This window comes from Periplaneta americana, chromosome 5 (genome assembly GCF_040183065.1).
Source record: "Periplaneta americana isolate PAMFEO1 chromosome 5, P.americana_PAMFEO1_priV1, whole genome shotgun sequence".
NCBI lineage: Eukaryota > Metazoa > Arthropoda > Insecta > Blattodea > Blattidae > Periplaneta > Periplaneta americana.
In genome coordinates, this window is record NC_091121.1 from 46079590 (window position 1) to 46100627 (window position 21038).

A 21038-nucleotide genomic window follows, 5' to 3' on the forward strand; every position below is an offset into this window, starting at 1 on the left:
TAACTTCGAGTAAACAATTAAATAAAAAAAAACAACATTTTGACAATGAACAATTTAATCTTTTGAGTCATAAACATAATTCTCAGCATTTACATTCTGCCCACATTGTATACCGTTGTGTACATATACAATTAAAAAAAATCACAGAGTTGGTTCTGCTGAAACAGCTGCATTTTGTTTACGTTTGGGGTTAAGTTACCGTAATGTGTGAAGAGTGCTGTTCTTGTTTGTGAAATAGTTAAAGCGAAATTAATAATATATCATGTGGAAGGCTATTACAATTGCAAGACTGTCAGTCAGGCAAAAAAGAATTCTTGACATTTCAGGCGTGAAATATATTTCGCTTAGTATGTATATATGGAGCACAATATAGGCTAACATAACCTAATTTTTTATTATTTTTAATTAATGTCTTCTCCAACTTGTGAGGTCGGTAAATTACAAAGAATAATGGAAATCATAAAATATACATTGTTAAAATCAAACAGTAAAAAAAAACACTACAATTGCATTTGTTCGGATCAAATTTCAGCACATTTAAAGACAAAACAAAAAAATTCTTTCAATAATTTATTGCCAAAATACACAGCTCTCTTAAATTGATTGAACATATTGGGAATTAAATCAGGCTTTCCCAAAACACGCAAACAGCAGTTATTCACATCCTCTAACAATGTTGATACCGCTAGTTGTCCCATGGTTATGTGAGGAGGATTAGGAAGGGAGGGGATGAAGGGTGATTCGGACCAGATGGGACTTCCAATCAGACAGTGCTCCATCAATTTCTGGTTTTAAGTGCACAATACCGGAGCGGGTGTAAGATAGGCCCTAATTACGTAAAATCTCCAGCTGTTCACATATGCCACTTTTGGGCTACTCTTACATCTCGTAGGCATTATTAATCCTGATACTCGTATCCATGTTTGTTATGCATTATGTTGGGTTTTGGCGGTTTAGGTATAATATAGAGGGCTTATGGCGAAGGAATATTGGGGGATGGGGTAGCGGGGGGACAAGTCCTCCCCTGCTATAAATCTCCGTTTATATTGTATATGCAATGGATATAGTCTTTACAGGTAGAGGAAGCATTAACACACAAATATATGTCATTTTTATACTCACCATGTATCTAATTCGCTGTCTTCATTCGTAGGCCCTACTGTTGAAGTGTCAGTGTGATGTTTTGAAGTAATAAAACACTAATAACACTGGTCAACAAAATTTAAACTTTTGTGTGTTAAAAGGGAAACAATGGGCGATTCTAAGTGATTTTTTGATGCTGATTTCAAATATTTTTACAGAACTTTTCCATCACCCAGGGTTTTAGAGTAATCTCATGAAAAACAATTTTTGTGTCTATGCATTATAGTATTATATCATCTTAGCTGAAATTACATTTACTGACCTAAAATGTATGTGAAGTAGATTTTCGGCTGTACTTCGCTTGAGGAACATCTTTCAGTGTCCAACAGTAGTCTGCCAACATATTTGGACACCATTTACCCTGGTAGCTCTTTTCCATTTCCATGATGTACTGTGTAAATGCTCCCCGTGTTGTCATAGCCTTTAGGTTTTCAGGGAAGAAATCAAGAAAGTGTATTTTTAAAGACATATTACATCCCATGATCTTGTAGTTCTCAATCATCTCACTGACAAGTTCTCTGTAGTTCTCAGACCTGAAGTTTTCTAGAAAGTTTGTGACAACTTTTTTGAAAGACAACCATGCAGCTGCTTCTTGCACATTTAACTGGTTTTCAAATTGCGTATCTTTTATCAGTTACCTTATTTGAGGGCCAACAAATATTCTTTATATTAGTTCAGCTTCACTGATTCTTGGGAACTATTTTTCAGAAAGATAAATGCACTCCCATCACGATCCATTGCTTTCACAAAATTCTCAATTAAGCCTAGTTTGATATGCAGTGGAGGCAATAAGATTTTTTCAGAACTTAGAAGTGGTTGGTGAAGAACATTTTCTTGTCCTGGATTAAGTGATTCCCTGTTTGGCCAGTTTTTTTACATAATGATTACTTTTATCTCTGCTATTCGACTTGCACAAGAAGTAGCAAAATTTAGTATAGCTAAGCTGTAACCCAAGTAAGATAGCTATTACCTTCAAATCCCCACATATCTGCCAAGAAAAATTGTCATACTTGATAGTGGATAGTAAGAGCTTCATATTCTTATCTATTTTCCTTCATACCAACTGCATGGGATAAGGGAATGGATGGATATTTGTGTTTCCATTATGTTGTAAGACTCCTTTAAAACTTGTTTTCGAGGAGTTTATGAACAAATGCCAATCCTCAGGTTTATGCTCAACACCCAGGGACTCGAACAAATTCTCACCATCATTGCAGAAAACAAGGTCCTCCTCTTTAGAAAACAAATGCTCAAATTTTTTTTAGCGTTGGCGGAATAAACTTATTTGGTGTCACACTGCAGCAGCTTCCAGCCTTATCTTGAGGCGAGTAATTCTGCCTTGCTTTTACTTAAACCAAGATCCCGAACCTAATCATTTAAATCCTCGTGTGTTAGAAAGTGAGGTTCATTTATAGTATCATCTTCCACAAAATTTGGATCATTCTGTAATTCATTCTGAACATCAGGAACACTTTGAATTACTTCAGTCAATGTTATGTCATCTGGTGAAGTTGGTATGGGAAGTCCTGGCCCATGAAGCACCGGTCGAATTGCTGAATCTAAAGATGGATATTTAACAGTGTGTTTAGACTTCGAACTTATTCCAGAAATATTTGTCAAGCAGAAGTAGCAGTCTGTCAAATGATCCTTAGGTTCGTGCCATATCATAGGGACTGCAAAAGGCATATGACGGGATCCTTTTAACCAATCAGTTAGTAGTGTTACACATTTGGTACACCAGATTTCCGGGGCCCATGTCTTGTTCTGGTCTATTTTGTTGTTAAAATAACAGTCATAAGCTCTTCAAAGGAGTAAAATTTCGCCTCTCCGCTTTTAAAGTGAGCTCACCACACACGTAACAGAAGTTGTTTCTGTCATTAAGACACTTTCGAGAGATGTTTCTTATACACTAAACACTTTGTAAGAAAGCGTCTCTGGACCTACATATATGAATTAATATTAGCGATTTGGAACAAAGAAGAAATTCCTGATGAATGGAGAACAGCCCTGATATGCCCCATACACAAAAAGGGCAGCAAGCTGGACTGTAACAATTTCCGAGGAATCTCACTGCTGAATGTTACATATAAGATTTTTACAAATATAGTATCTAATTATATTAAAGCATATACAGATGAATTCCTGGGTGAATATCAGTGTGGTTTTAGGAAAGGACGAAGTACAACCGATCACATATTCACAATCAAACAGTGTTTAGAGAAGACAAGTGAATATAATATCCCCATACATATGCTTTTTATAGACTTTAAGCAGGCATTTGATAACATGAATCGATTTAAAATTCTGGAGGCTATGAGAGAATTTGGTATCCCTACCAAATTGGTAAATTTAACAAAAATAACCCTCTCCAAAATATATAATAAGGTAAAGATACAAACAAAACTATCTGATAAATTCTTAACAGTAAATGGGGTGAGGCAAGGAGACTCCTTATCTACAATTCTGTTTAATATCGGCCTTGAAAAAGTCATTAGGAACATTGATATAAATTTTAATGGTACCATATTTAATAGGACCAGACAGTGCATGGCCTATGCGGATGATATTGTGGTCATGAGTAGATCTCTTAGAGTGCTAAATGAAATAGTAAACCAAATTCAAATAGAAGCAGAGCACATGGGGTTAAAAATTAATAAAGAGAAAACTAAATATATGAGAAACATAAGACCAAGTGGCGTTTGTAATAAAGATATTATAATAAATGGACAGAAATATGAGGAAGTAGATTCTTTTAAATATCTAGGAGTTCTAATTACCCAAGAAAACACTGCAGATGCGGATATGAGGCAAAAAATTGCTGGGGGAAATAGATGCTTGAGAGCCCTTAACAAAACTTTGAGAGCAAGATGCATAAGTAAAAAAGCAAAACTTACATTATATAAAACAGTCGTAAGACCAGTTGTGCTTTATGGCAGTGAAACTTGGACTCTGTCGAAGAAAATGGAACAACAACTGATGACATGGGAAAGGAAAATTCTAAGGAAAATCTATGGTCCTAAATATGAGAATGGGCACTGGAGAATTAGATATAATACAGAACTGAAAACTCAATATAAATCTCCAGATATTGTTGCTGAAATCAAAGCCCGTAGGTTGGAATGGTTAGGACATGTAATCAGGATGAATGATCAGAAAATACCAAAAAAAATTCTAAACACAAAACCAGAAGGCAGGCGCAATATTGGCAGACAGAAACTAAGATGGTTGGATGGAGTGGAGGAAGATTTAAGGACTCTAGGCTTGAGAAGATGGAGGCAGAAGGCTCCTAAGGGAGGCCAAGGCTAGACTACAAGGGCCGTAGTGCCAAAGAAGAAGAAGAAGAAGAAGAAGAAACACTTTGTAATGCACTATTAGGACAAAATTCTGGCACATCCGGCAACGCTGATATAACCTCTGCAGTTGCGAGTGTCGTTAAATAAAACAACATTTTATGCACTATTAGGTACAATATATACACTTCTATCACAATTCAATTGACAACGGAAGACAGCACAAGTTTAAGTTATTTCTTTAAAGGAAGCGTCTATTCATCTGGGAACTTTACCTTACAATCACAGTTCTGTGAGGGAAATGTAATTGTTGATATTCGTGAATTCACAGGCAACAATTACCAAACGTTATAAGTCAATTGTTGACACAATGGAATGAAATATAAATGTAAAATACTCCTTCTAATCAGCATGTCATATACCACAAATGCTAATAAACAGGAAAAGAATCATTTTCAAAATTAAAAAAAAATGGTGATGGAAAATTTCTGACTTCATTTTTGGAATCAGCAGATAGCAATATACAAGAAACACCCGAAATCATTTATTTAACAAAATCTATATGGGTATCGTTCGTAAAATTTAAATTGAAGTCATTTCCGAATTACTGCGGCTTTTCTAACATTCTGTAGACAGCTATAATAAAGCTATCTGTCACAGACCTCAGGGCTATTTATTACATACCCCGGCCTGTCAATTAGCCTAGGCTAGCTAACCTTGCATCAAACCCTCTAACTTGTCACAAAACTCGGCATACCTCTATCACATGTGAAGTATCTACTCGTATTCAATCTTGAATGTGAATGTATAAGCCTATATGATAGAGGGCAGATTTAAATAAGACAGTAACTTATGGTTATTTTCAAGAAAAGGTCGCTTTCTCCTACTGTCTGTATTGTCACTCCTATATTATATCCTATCCTATCCTATCCTATCCTATCCTATCCTAGTCTCTTTCTTTCTTGCGGGGTTAGGTGAAGAAAATTACCAGAGTAGTTGAGTCAGCCCTAATCATGAAGGCTCCCATGATTAACTTGCATTATATTCCCTGTCATGTATGCTACTTTGACTAATTTCATCTAGAGAGACATCTTAATTTCATTGTAATATAAACAGCTACATGTATTCATTATATTTATGGAGATACAGCTGCAGATAAAGTAATTGATTCATGTAGGAAATATTCAGAAAATGCCATTTGTCTCTATTTGTGTTCTTGTTTAATGGGATCCCTGTAATGAATTTAATGCTAATGACATGGAGTACTCTAGTGTCATAATTATATAGTGAATATTTAAAACTTAGGTTTTTCGAGGAAAGAAAAATTTAAAATTGAAAGATTCAGGAATAACCAATTTTTCTGCATATTCTGAATGACAATGAACTCTGTTTCACATACGAAACACCATTAAAAAAATATTTATCATTTTTTCTTCCCAGTCGACTTGTAAGGGGACGAAAAGTTAGTTCATATGTACTTGACTAATGTAGGCAATTGTATTACTTTGCAGAAAAGCGATTTTTTCTGTCAGACGAGTATAGATGTCGAGAAGAATGGGAAAGGAGACGGCAGGCACCTATCTTTCAAAACATGAAGTTAGGTAAGAGTGATATACAGTGTAGTGTTAAAGAATGTACATACGCGTATTTTATTTACTCTTAATTCGAGTGTAGATGTTTCACACAAACATTGGGATTTCCTTAAATTCCATTTCAATTTTTTTAGAGTAAATTATCACATGTTGTGTTTCTTTTTAGATGAACTGTATCAGGATCTGGATAACAAGTACCAGAATACAGGAAAAGTGAGCGCTATAGATATTGATCTGGTAAGATTAATGCAGTGTTCATTTATTGATCATGATTTTTCCGAAAAGGTTAAAATTCTAGATTATGTAGTTCAGTTGAGGGGACTCCCAGGACATTTTGTGCCCATTTACCTATACTCAGAAAGAAACATAATCAATATTTGTTGATAGAGAGTAGTGAACTTTTTCCATTGCTAGTGATAAAATATAGTTTCATGACACTTTGAAAATTGGTTCTATTTTCGTTATCAGGTGAGACGAAGCCTACTCATCGAGATTGCTACATACAGCTGTCTGTATGACTATGGATCAGTCATATTTTGAAGTTCTTTCATGCATATTTAGTAGCTTTTAGGGCATGAACTTCCTGGCCGTAGTTATCAGTTGCATTTTACAAGTTAGAATTGCAATATGTCTCATAAGTGTGTTAATAAAAATGATCATTTTTGCTCAGTTTTTGGCGAATTGACTCTAATTTGGATCTTAAAGATTGAAGTAGATGCTATGTAAAAAAATCTTATATTCAAACAAATACATTTAATCTTTTATGATGCAAAATACGTTTTTTATTTTGGTTCTTGAAAAGTAAGGTTGCATGAAAAGGAAGCTTATATTCGAGAAAATATGTTCGAAATTTGAATTAATTGGAGAGAGTCTGAATGTAGCAATTGATAAATAACTTTTGAGAAAATTTTGAAATTTTGCAACAGTTCGCAAATGCTGTGCAAGATGAGGAGAACCTTGATGAGCTAGATGACCTGCTGCACAAGCTGCGACTCAGTGCCAGCACAACGGACATGCTACCCTCTACATCACACAGTGTTGTGCGCACCTACCTGGCGCTGGGCAGGCATGATGAGCTGCTGCGCATCCTTGATGACAGACTCAACTACGGTGTGTTCCCTGATGACTACTGTTCTGGCCTGCTCATGGACACCTTCCTCAAACAGCACAACTACACAGGTCCACTACTGCCATCTCAATAAGTAATTCCAGCAATTCTAAAACTCACTAAATAAGTGCATTGGCATGACAGGTGATGTAGATAGTCAATTTCAGTACTAACAATCTTACTAATAAAGACTCGTATACAGACGTTTAACTGCCTTATATTTATACAGTGAACAGCTCACTTATAAATCTGTGTAAATTCCTGACTAATAATCACTACTGGGTATGCAATTCAAAATGTGTCATGGCTCACTGTATGCTGTCATGTGGCTAGCCGATGAGCCTAGAAAATTCAATCTTCCTACACTTCCGCAGAGGCGTATTACCTATATGCCAGAGAAGTTGCCTAGCAAGTACGGCGTTCATTCTGAAGAGTACTTACCGATACGTACGGTAACGCCGGTAGTGGCAGGAATGTGAACTGTTTGGAAAAGTATACTGAGGTAAGTTTTTTTCTTACTGTCGGGATATGGGGAGAGGGTTAAGACGATTACTTATGTATTTGTTGACATTAACTTCGACGGTCAACATGGACACGGAGCATTTGATTTGTACTGTGGAATGTTGCCGTACGCAATCGATGATAACAAATACCCTGCGACGATTTGCCCGCGCAAAATACAGTTCGAAAGAGGTTATGGTAGAACACAGACCATACAGACCGCCATCTGTTGCTACGACGTTCAAGTTATACCGTACACGTTCTCAAGTTCAGATTGAACGCCTTGATTAATAGGCAACTTCTCTGACATGAAAAGCTGAAACTCGCTTCAAATCGCTGACTCACAACAGTGACGTCATGATACACTTTGAAATGAACACCCGGTATATACATCGTGTATATCGTATAGAACTACATCATAGTTTCGTCATTATTTTATTACAAAAGGTAACAGAATAACTGAGATTCTTTATTGCATCCGATAGTGTGGGTTAGTGTGCCGTGCTAAGTATTGATATTACACTGGGCTGCAAAAGAAATGCCGATACGAAATTATATTGTTCTCCAAGGACTTTAGCAAACAAGGCGAGGTGGAAAGCTATTTTCCCGAGATTAGTTTTTTAAAAACATGTAAATACGAGTTTTATAACATGTTCACGTTATAGCTACAAATATATACTGTACATATAATTTGAGTAATTCTGAACAATTTTGTAGTTTTCTTTGTAAAGTGTATTTCAGTTCTAGTGCAGGTAGCCTGACCTTGATTGATCTCAAATCATGGTGTTAAAACGTTGTGTGTAGCACATTTATATAAAAATGTTAATTACGTAAAAAAATAAACGTACATGTATTCTACACTTCACTATTTTCAACAGACAACGAATCTAGATCATTTTCCATGTCATCAGAGCATTTTCATTATAGAAGGAATGAGTATAGAAAGATCTTAGGTTTCCCATCCTTGTTTTCGAAACTTGAAATCTCCACGAAAGACCTACCTACTTGAAAGGAAAAGAAGTGTCTAGTTTTATTTAATGTAAAAGGAGGGAATTACTCTAGGAAAATAAAATTCTGAAAAACATGTCCTAAAAATCCTATTGGGAAAATTACTGGAGGGAGGAAATTACGCGAGTAAATGCGGAATTTCTAGAGCTTAGTTTTGAAAAGTTTGATTCCCATTCATTAGACATCATGACATCTAAGCTTGAGAAACTGTATGTTCACAGGCGCTGCCAAGGTTGGAGTGCTGCACATGCTGCAGGAGGATTGGTCACACTGTATCACATCCCATCTTGCCCTTTACTCTTGTCATATGTACCTCAGAAACCCTGAATCGACACCATGGGAAGATCCAAGCAAGACAGAGGAGGTTGAAGATGACGGCGAAGAGGTGCATAGTTTATTAATTGATTAGTGTTACATACTCATATTAGACTTGTAATAAATTATATTTCATGGAACAATTGCAATACCTATTATAGTATATTCATTGTTTTTATCAGTGAAACAGGTTTGAGTGTTGTGTATGTGGATATAACGAAGGGAATGAGTATTGCTTGAGTGGGTTTCATCTTACGAGTAGTAACAAATCAACTAGATAGCAAATATGTGGAATAAACACAAATTAAGTACACAATAATGTTGGACAACATTATCCTTTTATGATCGGTCTAACAGTTCAGTTGTATACCGAATGTACAGACTCAGAAACAAAATTTGGGCCACCTGAATTTTGATTCTGGGGTCTGTACATAAATGAATATCGAAGTTTTAAGGTTGTATAATTTCTTTCACCTGCAGTAATGATAAATCACGTTTTCCAGAAACCTAACCATTTTTCCTATATTTCAACATATATGCTAGTGGATTAAAATGATTTTCTAGTTGTCAGGTTGAATTTTCTTTCGTGACAGTATCATTTGTCTTTGAAGAAGCTAACAACATTCATGAAACGAAAATGACTAGCTAGTTCGATTTAAAATTTGAACTTAATACTTAGTAATATTATCCATTCTCTCCCACCGAACATCTTCATATTCATCTTCTTTCACTGTGGCTGTTCCTCGGCTTTGGAATTCCCTACCGAGTAATGTCAGGGACTGTCAGACATGAAACCAATTTAAGAATAGGCTAATGAAATTTAACAATAATAGCTGTTTCAGGTTTCTCAATGTTTAATGGTTTATATATATATAAATAACAGATAAATATATAAATTATTTCATTATTATTATTATTATTATTATATTATTATTATTATTATAACTATTTCTTACCAATGTTTATTATTGTCACACTAACATTACTTATCCAACTTTCATTATTTACTTTCATGTTGTTTTATGGTCTAGATATTAATGTAATATCTGTGTAAGCAATTGTATCCAATTAGAATTAGAGTCTGGCTGGGCGGAAGAGAAGGCCTACTGGCCTTAGCTCTGCCAGATTAAATAAATAATAATAATAATTATTATTATTATTACTCCATTACCTCCTGCCTTAGTTGCCTCATAAGTAGCGCCTGGTATGTATCATTTGTGAAGTTCACACCTGTCTTTGGACAATTGACTAAACAACAAAACAACATATCTTAATACACCTTCTAAATTAGTAATAATACTTTCTCTTCTGCTAAAGGAAGGAAAATTTGTACTAAATGGGAATGATATTTTTTTTCTCTAAGCTAAACTTCGAAAAAGCTAGATTTAGTGAGGAAAAAAAACTAAATTGGCAATGTTGACCTGGATACAGTGAAGTGAAAGACATTCCAAGTACTAAAATGATTGTGTTGTCAACAGATTAAAGTGAGAGTCAAGTACCTGCGCAATCCCTACTTTGATGATCACTTCGATCTGAAGGAACCGAAGCTGCTGGTGGGGAAGACTCTTGCATCACTGGGCACCGTCTTCCCAGATTCTATAGGACGCACTTACGAATTGGTTGGCTGGGGACTGTACCGCAAGTGGGACAAAGCCAAGGCAGTTCTCCAGGGACAAGGACCTGCAATATTCAGGGATGGGGTAAGATGTATTTCTGTGGAATTCTCGAAATATACACGTACTTTTTGCAGATTAAAATACTTACTCTATACCAATTTAAATAAATAAAAGTAAAACATGCATTTTGTAAGTTTTTGGACATTTTAAGGTCTTCCATTACACTTTACAAATATTCTAAGTGAAAGCATTTTTACTTCATTAATAAGACAGCTGCTAGCATTCTAATAAAACTTGATGTTTGTCATGGTGGCATCATATATCTGCAAGAAAATGCAGGTTACTACTTCAATTTTAACTTCCATATCAACTCACCTGTGTGTAATTTACTCAACTGAGTATACTTTGATTAAAATACTGATGCATCCTGCAGCCATACATCTAGATTAATCACCAATATACCTGGGTTAAATTCCAAATCTCTCCGCAGTGCATCTTAAGAGAAGGCATAGGTCACTGTTGATAGTGGTGATTCATCTGTCAGATGGGGATTTAAGCCTGCTGGTCCCCTTGGTGCTATTCAACAGGAGTAGACTATATGCCGGCACTGGGTTTCCGCTTCTCCCTTCCTCATCTCTATCACTCACTCATTCCCTACACTACACTTACATATATACTCACCCTAGTACACCACATAACTCTCCACACAGTTACACACCATGCATAGCGTGGCCCTCTGAAGTGGTGTGCAACTTGCCATCTATCCATAATATGCGGAACCCGAATCACGTAAGTGAAGTGGGTAAGGCATTGAATACATGTTACCATACATTTCATTCTTTTAGTACTGAATGCACACGTGTTATCTGTCAGTGTCTTTCAAAACTAAACATCATGCCACGAGAACAAAATTACAAAACAAACATTGGTACAGCTCGATTCACAGCATTATTGGCCCTTGTCCTTGGTTGTTTGGCTAGTGAGCGAGCTGTGTTTTGCGTCATATGAAAGCAATTTAATCAAAAACGTGCATAAGAGGGGAAGAGGGAAGAGAGAATAACAATAATATCTATGCTCGTAGCTGAGGGACACTCATGTCAAGAAAATAAAAATCATCATGACATTGTTTAGTCAACAGATGTAGAGGTTAGTAATGGGACGTGTAGAAGAATATTGTGTTTTAAGACGGAGGGTACCACGACATAATAAGAGGGAAGTGTTAGGTGTTATGACTGCGCCGCTTGACCTGTGCGACCCAGCTCACTAGTAGTGATGAATAACTTGCTCTTAGTCTATCTACTTACTTTTTGCAGGGCCCAAAATCCCTGAATCAAGCTGTAATAAATAAACAAATAAATACAACAACGAAACAATAATGGATTTAGCAGTGAATTGAACTAAAACAGTACCAATAATAACTACATAACAAAAGAGAACACACTCATTTACGTTAGCTGGGAACTGGTACGCACAAGCCAACCAGAAGACAAAACAGAAATACGAACAAGCGTGGCTTTGTCCACAAAATGAACCAGCAACGCTACTACGTCACAACTCATAATGGGCCATGATTTGGTAACTTCCTGTGAACATACCTCTGGTGCAATCACGAAGTAATTTCAATCGAAGTACAGATTAATTCTTCATTGACAAAGTGATGTTTGCAATGTAACATATTTTCAATTGTCTGTATTGGAGATTCCCATGGTTTAAATGCCCACCACAACTAACCTACTGTACGACCTTCAAATCTCATTTAGTGCGATTGCTTTTTTTCAGCTCGAGATGTTCAAAGCCTCGCTTGAGGAATGTGAGATACGCGAGGAATTGTTGCCACTGCTCACACAACTTGAGTCAGCGGGTCAGGTCATTGGTGATGACCTGCATGAAGCAGTGGTCAGCAAGGTGAGGTCCGAGGTGAGTAAGCAGGAGAGCGAAGCCATTGCTGCACAGTGTAAATTGTACAAGGAGTGGGAGACACTGCGGGAAGACCTGCTGCAGCAACAGCTGAAGGAGCTGGATAAACAGCAGCGCCTCAGCAATGTGCGTGCTGAGAAGGAGCGCATCAGCAAGGACGAGGAGGTGCTCTTCTTCTTTGACAATGAAGAGAAGTGGGAGCTCGCCATTGAGAAGAAGAGGAAGTTCTATCGCAGACGTTATTTTGGCAAGCGGAAGACCTTCAAATCCAAAGACGAAAATTATATTCCTCCTGAGGTTTAATGTAGTTAATATATTGCAATAAATAAATCATATCGCTAAGTGTGTGTTTTTCTTTACTTCTCACATTCAATTCATAAATTAGCGTCCATTTCTGTCGACACTTCTGCTTGTATGCAGAGAAAGCACCCATCTGACAACCTCATTTCTGAAATTTCATTCCACTTCATATAATTTCTCTGAAATATAAATTGACGAACTATAATTATGATAATTTCTTCTTTTTTCCCTTCAAGTATTAGGCCATATGGCCTGTTACGATCTCACAGTTGAATTTTCAATCCAGCGCTTCTTTGGACGACTGAGAGATCTAGTGGAGCATGACTTTTGGGATTCTATCTCTACGCATGTGATGCAGATGAGTTATCCATTTGTTCCGATAATATTTTACGTGATTAATTACAGGTGAAATTTATTATTATTATTATAGTATTAACAATAATATCTTGCTTATTTACTTATTTACTACATCTCATCTTTATGTTGGGAGCTGTTTTCTAAATGGTTCAATAATTTGTGAAAGAGCATATTTTCCTCCTGGACCTCTCGCACATTATGTTGGTAATTAGTAGATTAGTATGATCTAATTGTAAAATGTATTTTATCTGAAAACATAAAATTCATTGCTTTGACTAAACAGTTTAAGATTCACGAGACCTAACCTAAAAATGTAGTTTGTTTTATCACGTGAAATGATTACTTCACGGCAGTGGACACCTACGCATTATTTTATATTTGAAATACTATAAGTTCACTATAGTATTCAGTGATAAAGATTTTTCACTCAGAAATGTGTACAAAAAAAAAGAGGATGCATTTTATATGTCAGCAAATACAGTAACTTCATTTTTCAGATTTCTTTATGTTATTTTAATATTCTGGTATTTATGGTTCATTTTCATTGCGAAAGACAAAATTCCATACTAGTTTTATGGGCAAGTTTACATCATTATGTTTACAGTTCAGTTTAACAATAAATAAAGTCTCAAAATAAAACATACGCTTCTGACAATTTGAAAACTCTGATTCATACCAAGATTCGTCATTTCATTAAAATTACGTTTCGCTGCTCAGTTCGATCACTGCCTCTTGAATCCTTCAACAAGGAGTGCCACCTTCCGTTCGTGGTTGCTGAGCCACTTGTTCATCTCACGTGAGGCATCCAGCTTTCGACGCACGTGGCTGATGAGTCTCTTGAGCCACGCGGTATCTGATGACGAACGCTGGTGCATGCACCACGGCATGAATGAGGCTATGAGTACAACCCAGTTCTCGGGGATGTCGGGGAACATGTGTACTGCCTTCTGTGAGCTCCTCAAGCTGTCCTTGGCCTTGCTGGCCAGCAGATGGCTCAAACTTACTAGTGACATCACCTACAAGCAAGTACACATCAAGCTATAATCATAAACACATAATTCTGATAATTCAATGCTCACAGAAATATTTAAAATCATTATCACGTTTGCATTACAAGATGTTAGATTTTGTTCACTAAAAACTGACTATTTTAAAAGCATATCATCACCATTGAGTATCACAATTGCAAAAATGAGTGCACTGACGTTTCCATGTAATAATAAAATGTCAGTTTTACTTGAAGTGAAACAGAAAATTCTGTTACTATCTTCAGTCAAGGGGATAAATTCAAGAAGTAACTTATCTTCATTACATTTAAATAAATTTCCATGGACCAAAGACTTTAGGAGCACCTTCAGTTTTCGGTTATTTGGTCCAGAGTGTATGCATTCTTTGCTGAGATTCAGTAAACACTTTATAGCACAAATTCAAGAAATCCAAGGCAGCTGTCTGGCAGAGGTCTGCATCGGCCAGGTTTACTCAGGTAAGATGTCCCAGCTGGGCCAGGATCCTACTAATCCAGGTCCATACCCGATAAGGTATGCACCTGCCTAAACCTGTCCGAATTTTATCCAACCTCTGAAGGCCCACTTCCACTTAGAAGAATCAAAACAAAAAATCTGTTATTACTCATATCTAGAGGAATCAAATGGAACTGAATCAAAGCGTGCTGCAGTTTAAAATGGATCGCATAATAACTTTAGCACAGATATGTGAACAGGCGGAAAAAATAATAAATGAATATCCAAAACAAGAAAAGGAAATACTGGATTCATAATATTTTAACTATAAAAAAATAAATGTACACACAGAGTATTTTACATTTTATTTGACTATATTCTGAGAGGAGAAACAAAATTTCGGTCTGCAGCACTTCTTTAAATTTTAATTTTACGAGGTGTTTCCATTAATTTACTTATTTCATTCCAAGCATTAACACAAGCATAGTTATTATTACTGTATTCTTTTGTGTTTTGTCATACAATAGCAGATAATTCTGAACTAAATTTATTAACTTTTCTTCGTTCATATTATTAAATTGTAATTTTCTGTATAGCCTACATACTATTTCGCAGATAATCTTCAATAAACGAATTATGCTACCAAAAATGAGTAGGGTTCATTTGTTTTTTCACGAAGGCTTCACGAAAACATACGATCATACCCGAAACAAGAAGTTCTGATCCAGCAGTGGAATAAATATTCTAGCTCGTGAATTCTAATCAATTCAGTCTGATGCAACATGCTGCTTTCTGCTATCTTACTAAACTTTCCCTCAAATATTTTAAACGTTTAATTCCTCAAAAGAAAAACTTAAAATGTGATATATAATTCTGGTTGTAGTAAGTAGTTTCCAATTGCAGATATCGCTGCTTTTGAGTCACTGAGGAGGACAATGTTTGGAAATGGGAAGGACCTGCACAACAGTTGTTTCACAGCAGTACATATGGCTCTTACTTCTCCATCAAAAGGTGTATGGTTGTTGCCTAGAGCAAGATAGGTAGAGAACAGTTGACAGTGAATTCCGGCTCCAGTGGGCCCGTGTTTTTCTATTTGGGAGCCGTCAGTGTACACATAAATAAGAAACTAAATAAAATTGTACATCTGCAATGGATACCTTCTCACTGGGTACTGCCGGGAATGAAACAGCAGACTTTCTAGCAAAGAAAGGAACAACTATCCCCCTTTCATATTCTAACATGCTGCCATTCCATAGAGCATCTACAAATATAAGCAGTCGAGTGAGACAATGTTTCCATAAGAGTTTGGAGGACCAAATTAAAGATAAACACTGGAAGGACGCACTAAACTCCACTCTCCCCGAATGGCTCAGAAGAGAAGCTGTTGCGACGTTCATGACTGTCTGGCTAATCACCTCCACCGCCTGGTGTATTATCCAGCCCCCACTGCATGCTCTGTGGATGTTCCGACACCATGGACTCAAACCACATTAAGACTTGTCCAGCACTTTCATCTGTCAGCTTTGTGGATAGGTACTGGGAGCCAGAGAAAGAATGCAGCAGTGCTGACCCACTCCTTCATAGTTTCCTTGGACATTGTTCACTTTATTTCGTTTTCTTTCCTATTAGTTTTTATCGCCATTGTATGGCCAATGACTCTAGTCAAGTGCCACTGCATTGAATATATATATATATATATATATATATATATATAAAAGAATTGTATTGCAATGGATACGATCCCATTGTGGAATCCTGGGAAATGAGAATGCGGATGCTTTAGCAAAGAAGGGCAGCACTGCTACTTACAGACCTGTTACTAAATCTACGTATTACTCTGTGAAAAGATTCATTAAATCTACATACTTAGACTTCAACAAACAAAATTTAATAACACAATCCCAAAGGAAAAAAATGGAACTCTCTGCATCAAAATCCACAGTTAATTCCCGATTTACCATGAAAATCGTCTGTAGCTGCATTTAGATTGGCAACAGGCCATGATTGTATGGCCAAACACCTGCATAGAATTGGAATATATCAGTCCCCTAACTGTCCATTGTGCAATTCAAACCAAGAAATGGATTCGGAACATCTCAAAATCTGTGCTTCAGTGGCTGGTCATGATAATATCTTTGAAAAATATTGGAGTGCAAGAGGTCAAATGACTTCATTGTCAAATGCCTGGCATTAGAAAACAACAAACAACATATATATATATATATATAATTCTAATACAGCAATACATAATAATTCTCTGCAGTTTGTGACCAACTTCACCTCAGTTTATAACAGTATTTGAGATTATTTTCCAGTCTTCCTATACTCTACCTCAGAAGAAATTTAGGGATCACTTTAAATTACAAATTTGTATTTTCCAACGTGGAGTTGTAAATGCAGTACTTGCTTACATAATTTAAGACATTGAGAAAATCCTGGGACGACAGTTTTGTTTTTGTCCGCTGAAACATAAAACTTATTCCACATTTTGCTTTTTACTCATGAACTGAGGTTGGGTATACCAATTAATTCTCCAGTTTTAAGTTTTTCTTGAAGTTCAAAAGACGGAATGGCAGAATGGCTAGACATGATCACAATATTGTCTAGTTCTAAGCAAATGGAACCATGGTGAAGTCCTAAACCCGATAGACCCAACAGGTCCCTCCTGATCTGAGACCCTAATGCAACATGAATAATATATGATGTCAAAGCGTGTCAACACTCTACTGCTGCTTGCGTCATTCCTTTGCTACCACACGAAATCAGATCCGATTTAACCCAACCGACATAGACCTCTGCTGTCTGATGGCTTGCTCACCTTGGATACATCCATGGTGCTGCGCCCTAGAGCCATAGCAACCTGCGCACAGCGTGCTGCCCCCGATGGCTTTCTCTTGGAGTACAAGTGAAGCAGCAGCAATGCAAGTGCCAGCCACAGTGATGGCTGGCCCGGGTGTCGATGCACCGTGCTGCTGAGTGCCCGCACTGCCTCGGTGCTGCGGCCCTGCAGGAAGTGTGTGTAGGCCTTGAACACGGCTATATGTCCCACATGTGCTGGGTTGTCGCGGTGGGGGGCCAGCTCCTTCAGAGCCAGCTCAGATAGGGTTAGGTCCGTGTGCAGCATGCCCAACGAGCAAAAGGCAAACAGTCCCTGAACTGATGGTGGTTGAAGCTCGATACTGTAACAAACACATGTTACTTACTTACTTCCAAAGGCTTTTAAGGAACTCAGAGGTACATTCTGCTCTCGCACAAGCTCGCCATTGGTCCCTATTCTGAGCAAGATAACACATGTATCGAAAGGAAATTTAACATATACAGTAGCGTGCAAATTAATCCGAACACAACATATTTTTACATTTTCTGTCATTGTTGGCCTCACAGCTGCTCATACCGCTTTAATTGACATCTGTAGTACGTGCAATTCCATTGTTGAAGGTCTGTCATTATTTTTTTTATAATATGTGACATTTTGCCTGTCGTTTTGTACTTATAAGCATTTCAGTTGTGTTGAAGACTTAATACTGCAATCCTGTGTACATTCTGTCGTCTTCACAAATGGATACAACTCCACGAAAACGGTCTAAAATTATAACATTAGCAGAGCATTCTTCTATGACACAGAGGCAAATTGCTGCAGAATGTCACATCGGTTTGGCTACTGTTAATTCGATCATAAAACGATACAGGGAGACTGAAAAGGAAGACTTCACCTGCAGATGATTGTTTAATTGTCAGGAAAAGTAAATTAAATCCTAGACTAACTGCTGTCGACTTAACCCGCGAGTTAATGGCTACCACTGGGGCGAATATTCACGTCACAACAGTGCGGCATAGGCTTTTGGAAGCTGGACGAAGGGCTCGTAAGCCTATTAAGAAGCAACTGCTAACCCTGTTATGTGCAAAAAACGCTTAATGTGGGCAAAATTACATCAACACTGGACAGTGAATGACTGGAAGAATGTACTTTTTTCTGATGAGTCTCATTTCGAGGTCCACGGCCACCGTGTTTCTTACGTACGGAAAGGATCCGAAAAAGTAACAGCAGCTCATCTCCAACAAGCACCCAAAAGTAATGTTTTGGGGTTGTTTTACACATGAAGGGCCTGGAGCATTAATATCTATCAAGGGAATGATGAATTCTGACAAATATTTTCACTTATTGGAAACCAGAATCGTACCCCAGCTGCAAAAATCATTTCCGGATGGCAGAGGTGTGTTCCAACAAGACCTGGCACCATGCCATACGTCTCGAAAAACTACAGAATTCTTCAACAAGAAGAATATTCAGGTACTCCCCTGGCCAGGCAACTCACCCGACATCAACTCCATTGAGAACTTGTGGTCAATTTGCAAAAGAAGAATGCAAAAAATGGATTGTTCTACAGAGGAGAAGATGATTTCTGCCCTCATTGGTGTATGGTTTCACGATGAAGAAATGAAGAATATTTGTCGGAAATTAGTGGAATCCATGCCAAATCGTCTCAGAGCTGTTATTAGGAACAAGGGAAGCCACATAGATTACTGAGGTATGTCTTAGATCATTTTTTTATCCCGTTTGAATGTTTTTCCATAAGTAATTACGTTGTTTGGATTAATTTGCACGCTACTGTAACTAAATGATATTTCATACAAGTTGAGAGGATGCGAAGGCATTTCTTTTCCCTTCTACTTGCCCTCAGTCCGTCAGTGACAGATTTATAGCTGTTACCTCTTATACCTGCACCCCCCAAGCTGTACACACTAGCAAATAAAATATTAAATAAAGTACATAAGTGAATATAAAATACAGTGTCACAGATGTTTGACAATTGCATGTTAGAGTATATTTTTGTGTAGTTCTTACAATATTTTCAACTAATAATTAATTACATTTAGGAATGCTAGTTTGTAGCCCTATTATGAAGTCAGGGGGGAGCGACACAGTGCAGATTGTCCCATTGTGTATGCTGTAGAGTAGCAACTAGCGGTGGAGAAAACATTTATCTTCTGCTCTCAATAGCTTTTTAATGTGCCAGTAAATATAAACAGCAATAAACTTGAATATAAATGCTTAGTACGGACTTTCGAATATAGAGTACCGGTAAACACTTTAAAAATAAAATTTGTCACTATCTGGAAAGTCAATTAGTCGAACGTTTGTAAGATAGACAGTAGCATCTTCCCCTTCACTGATGGTAGGGAGTGTGAGTAGAGGGGAAAGCCTATCAACCAAACTGAAATGGAGAATAGAGTCGAGATGTTTAGGCATTTATAGTACTTAAAATAGGCAGGCAACTAAAAGCATGAGAAAGGCACTGTAAATTTAAAAAAAGGCACAATAGATAGGCAACAGAGGCAATTGAAATATGAAAAAGGCATTGTAAGTTTAAAGAAAGGCATAATAGACAGGCAAAAATGCAATTAGAATACGAAAAACGCACTGTATATTTGCAAAAGGTAAAATTGGCTGGCAGAAGAGGCAATTAAAATATGAAGAAGGCCCTCTAGGTTTAGGAAAATACATAATATGAGGTGAACCTTAATTCGTGCATATGCAGGCCACCACGCAATTTACCATGCAAACTATGTCCAAATTATTCTTTCCGAAGATTGCGCCCGGGCCCTAATTTCCGAGAAAAATTGAGTTCAAATTACACAATCTGGCAATGCTGGATAAATTGCAAATGAATGTAAAGTCAACCCATCATTACTTACCCACTTCAGTTACATGTTCTGATAATTTAGAGGTAAATAAAGGAGAGTAGAACTGCAACATGAGGTTCAGTGGTTCGAGTCTGCTAACAAGTTGTTCTTTTTATATACTGTGGCATATAGTATACAGGGTGTTTAAAAATACGGGGCATAATTTCAGGTATGTATTTCCCACATGTAGACAATCAAAATAGTTCATTACAACATGTGTCCGGAAATGCTTCATTTCCGAGTTATGGCCTTCACAACATTGAAATTCACCGGAACGTTTTTCTTTCCGCAGGTCGTTGTCATTACAGAAAATGTTCAAAATGTCCACCTCCTGCTTGAATACAGACCTCACATCGATGTCTCATTGACCTGCGAACACGATCCCAAACTCCAGGAGTATTGCGTATGTCCTCAGAACATGCCACAATTCGATTCCGAAGGGATTCCAAATCAGGCACCGGAGACGAATAAACCAATGACTTTAAATGGCCCCACAAGTAGAAATCGAGAGGGTTCAGATCAGGTGAGCGTGGAGGCCAAGCAATTGGGCCACCTCTACCTATCCATCGATCAGGAAACCTTCGATCCAAGTACTGGCGAGCCGTACGACTGAAGTGTGCAGGAGCGCCATCATGCAAGAAGTGAATGCGTTGACAATTGATCAGTGGAGTGTCTTCTAAAACATGAGGTATGGTTCCGGTGAATTTCAATGTTGTGAAGGCCATAACTCGGAAATAAAGCATTTC

The 21038-nt window shown here is 37.3% G+C and overlaps 2 protein-coding genes across 3 annotated transcripts in view; one reads left to right on the forward strand and one right to left on the reverse strand.

Annotated features, from left to right (window-relative positions):
- Positions 1-158: 158 nt before the first annotated feature.
- LOC138699582 (small ribosomal subunit protein mS27) lies at positions 159-12832 on the forward strand. Of its 2 annotated transcripts, none has more exons than XM_069825584.1 (7): positions 159-347; positions 5945-6034; positions 6192-6262; positions 6952-7204; positions 8864-9027; positions 10436-10657; positions 12353-12832. In XM_069825584.1, exons 1-7 carry the CDS (start codon positions 263-265, stop codon positions 12791-12793), a joined length of 1326 nt encoding a protein of 441 aa, XP_069681685.1. In that variant the 5' UTR covers positions 159-262; the 3' UTR covers positions 12794-12832. The 2 variants fall into 2 exon arrangements, with proteins under 2 accessions (XP_069681685.1, XP_069681686.1); XM_069825585.1 differs by lacking the exon at positions 159-347 and adding an exon at positions 1043-1076.
- Positions 12833-13632: 800 nt separating this feature from the next.
- The window catches only part of LOC138699580 (tetratricopeptide repeat protein 37), a 40834-nt gene continuing 33428 nt past the window's right edge, over positions 13633-21038 (reverse strand). Inside the window, exons 17-18 of the mRNA XM_069825577.1 lie at positions 17426-17786; positions 13633-14163 (exon numbers count right to left, since the gene is read on the reverse strand). Coding sequence (XP_069681678.1) covers positions 13870-14163; positions 17426-17786 — 655 coding nt within the window. The 3' untranslated portion in view covers positions 13633-13869. The remainder of the gene's footprint in view (positions 14164-17425; positions 17787-21038) is intronic.

What these genes read in the sequence shown, in the direction of transcription:
- LOC138699582 (XM_069825584.1), top strand. Translation starts at nt 263, where the DNA reads ATGTGGAAGGCTATTACAATTGCAAGACTGTCAGTCAGGCAAAAAAGA. An exon ending in CGTGAAATATATTTCGCTTA is followed by an intron (nt 348 to 5,944) that starts GTATGTATATAT and finishes ATTACTTTGCAG; the next exon opens with AAAAGCGATTTTTTCTGTCA. An exon ending in TTGAAGATGACGGCGAAGAG is followed by an intron (nt 9,028 to 10,435) that starts GTGCATAGTTTA and finishes TGTTGTCAACAG; the next exon opens with ATTAAAGTGAGAGTCAAGTA.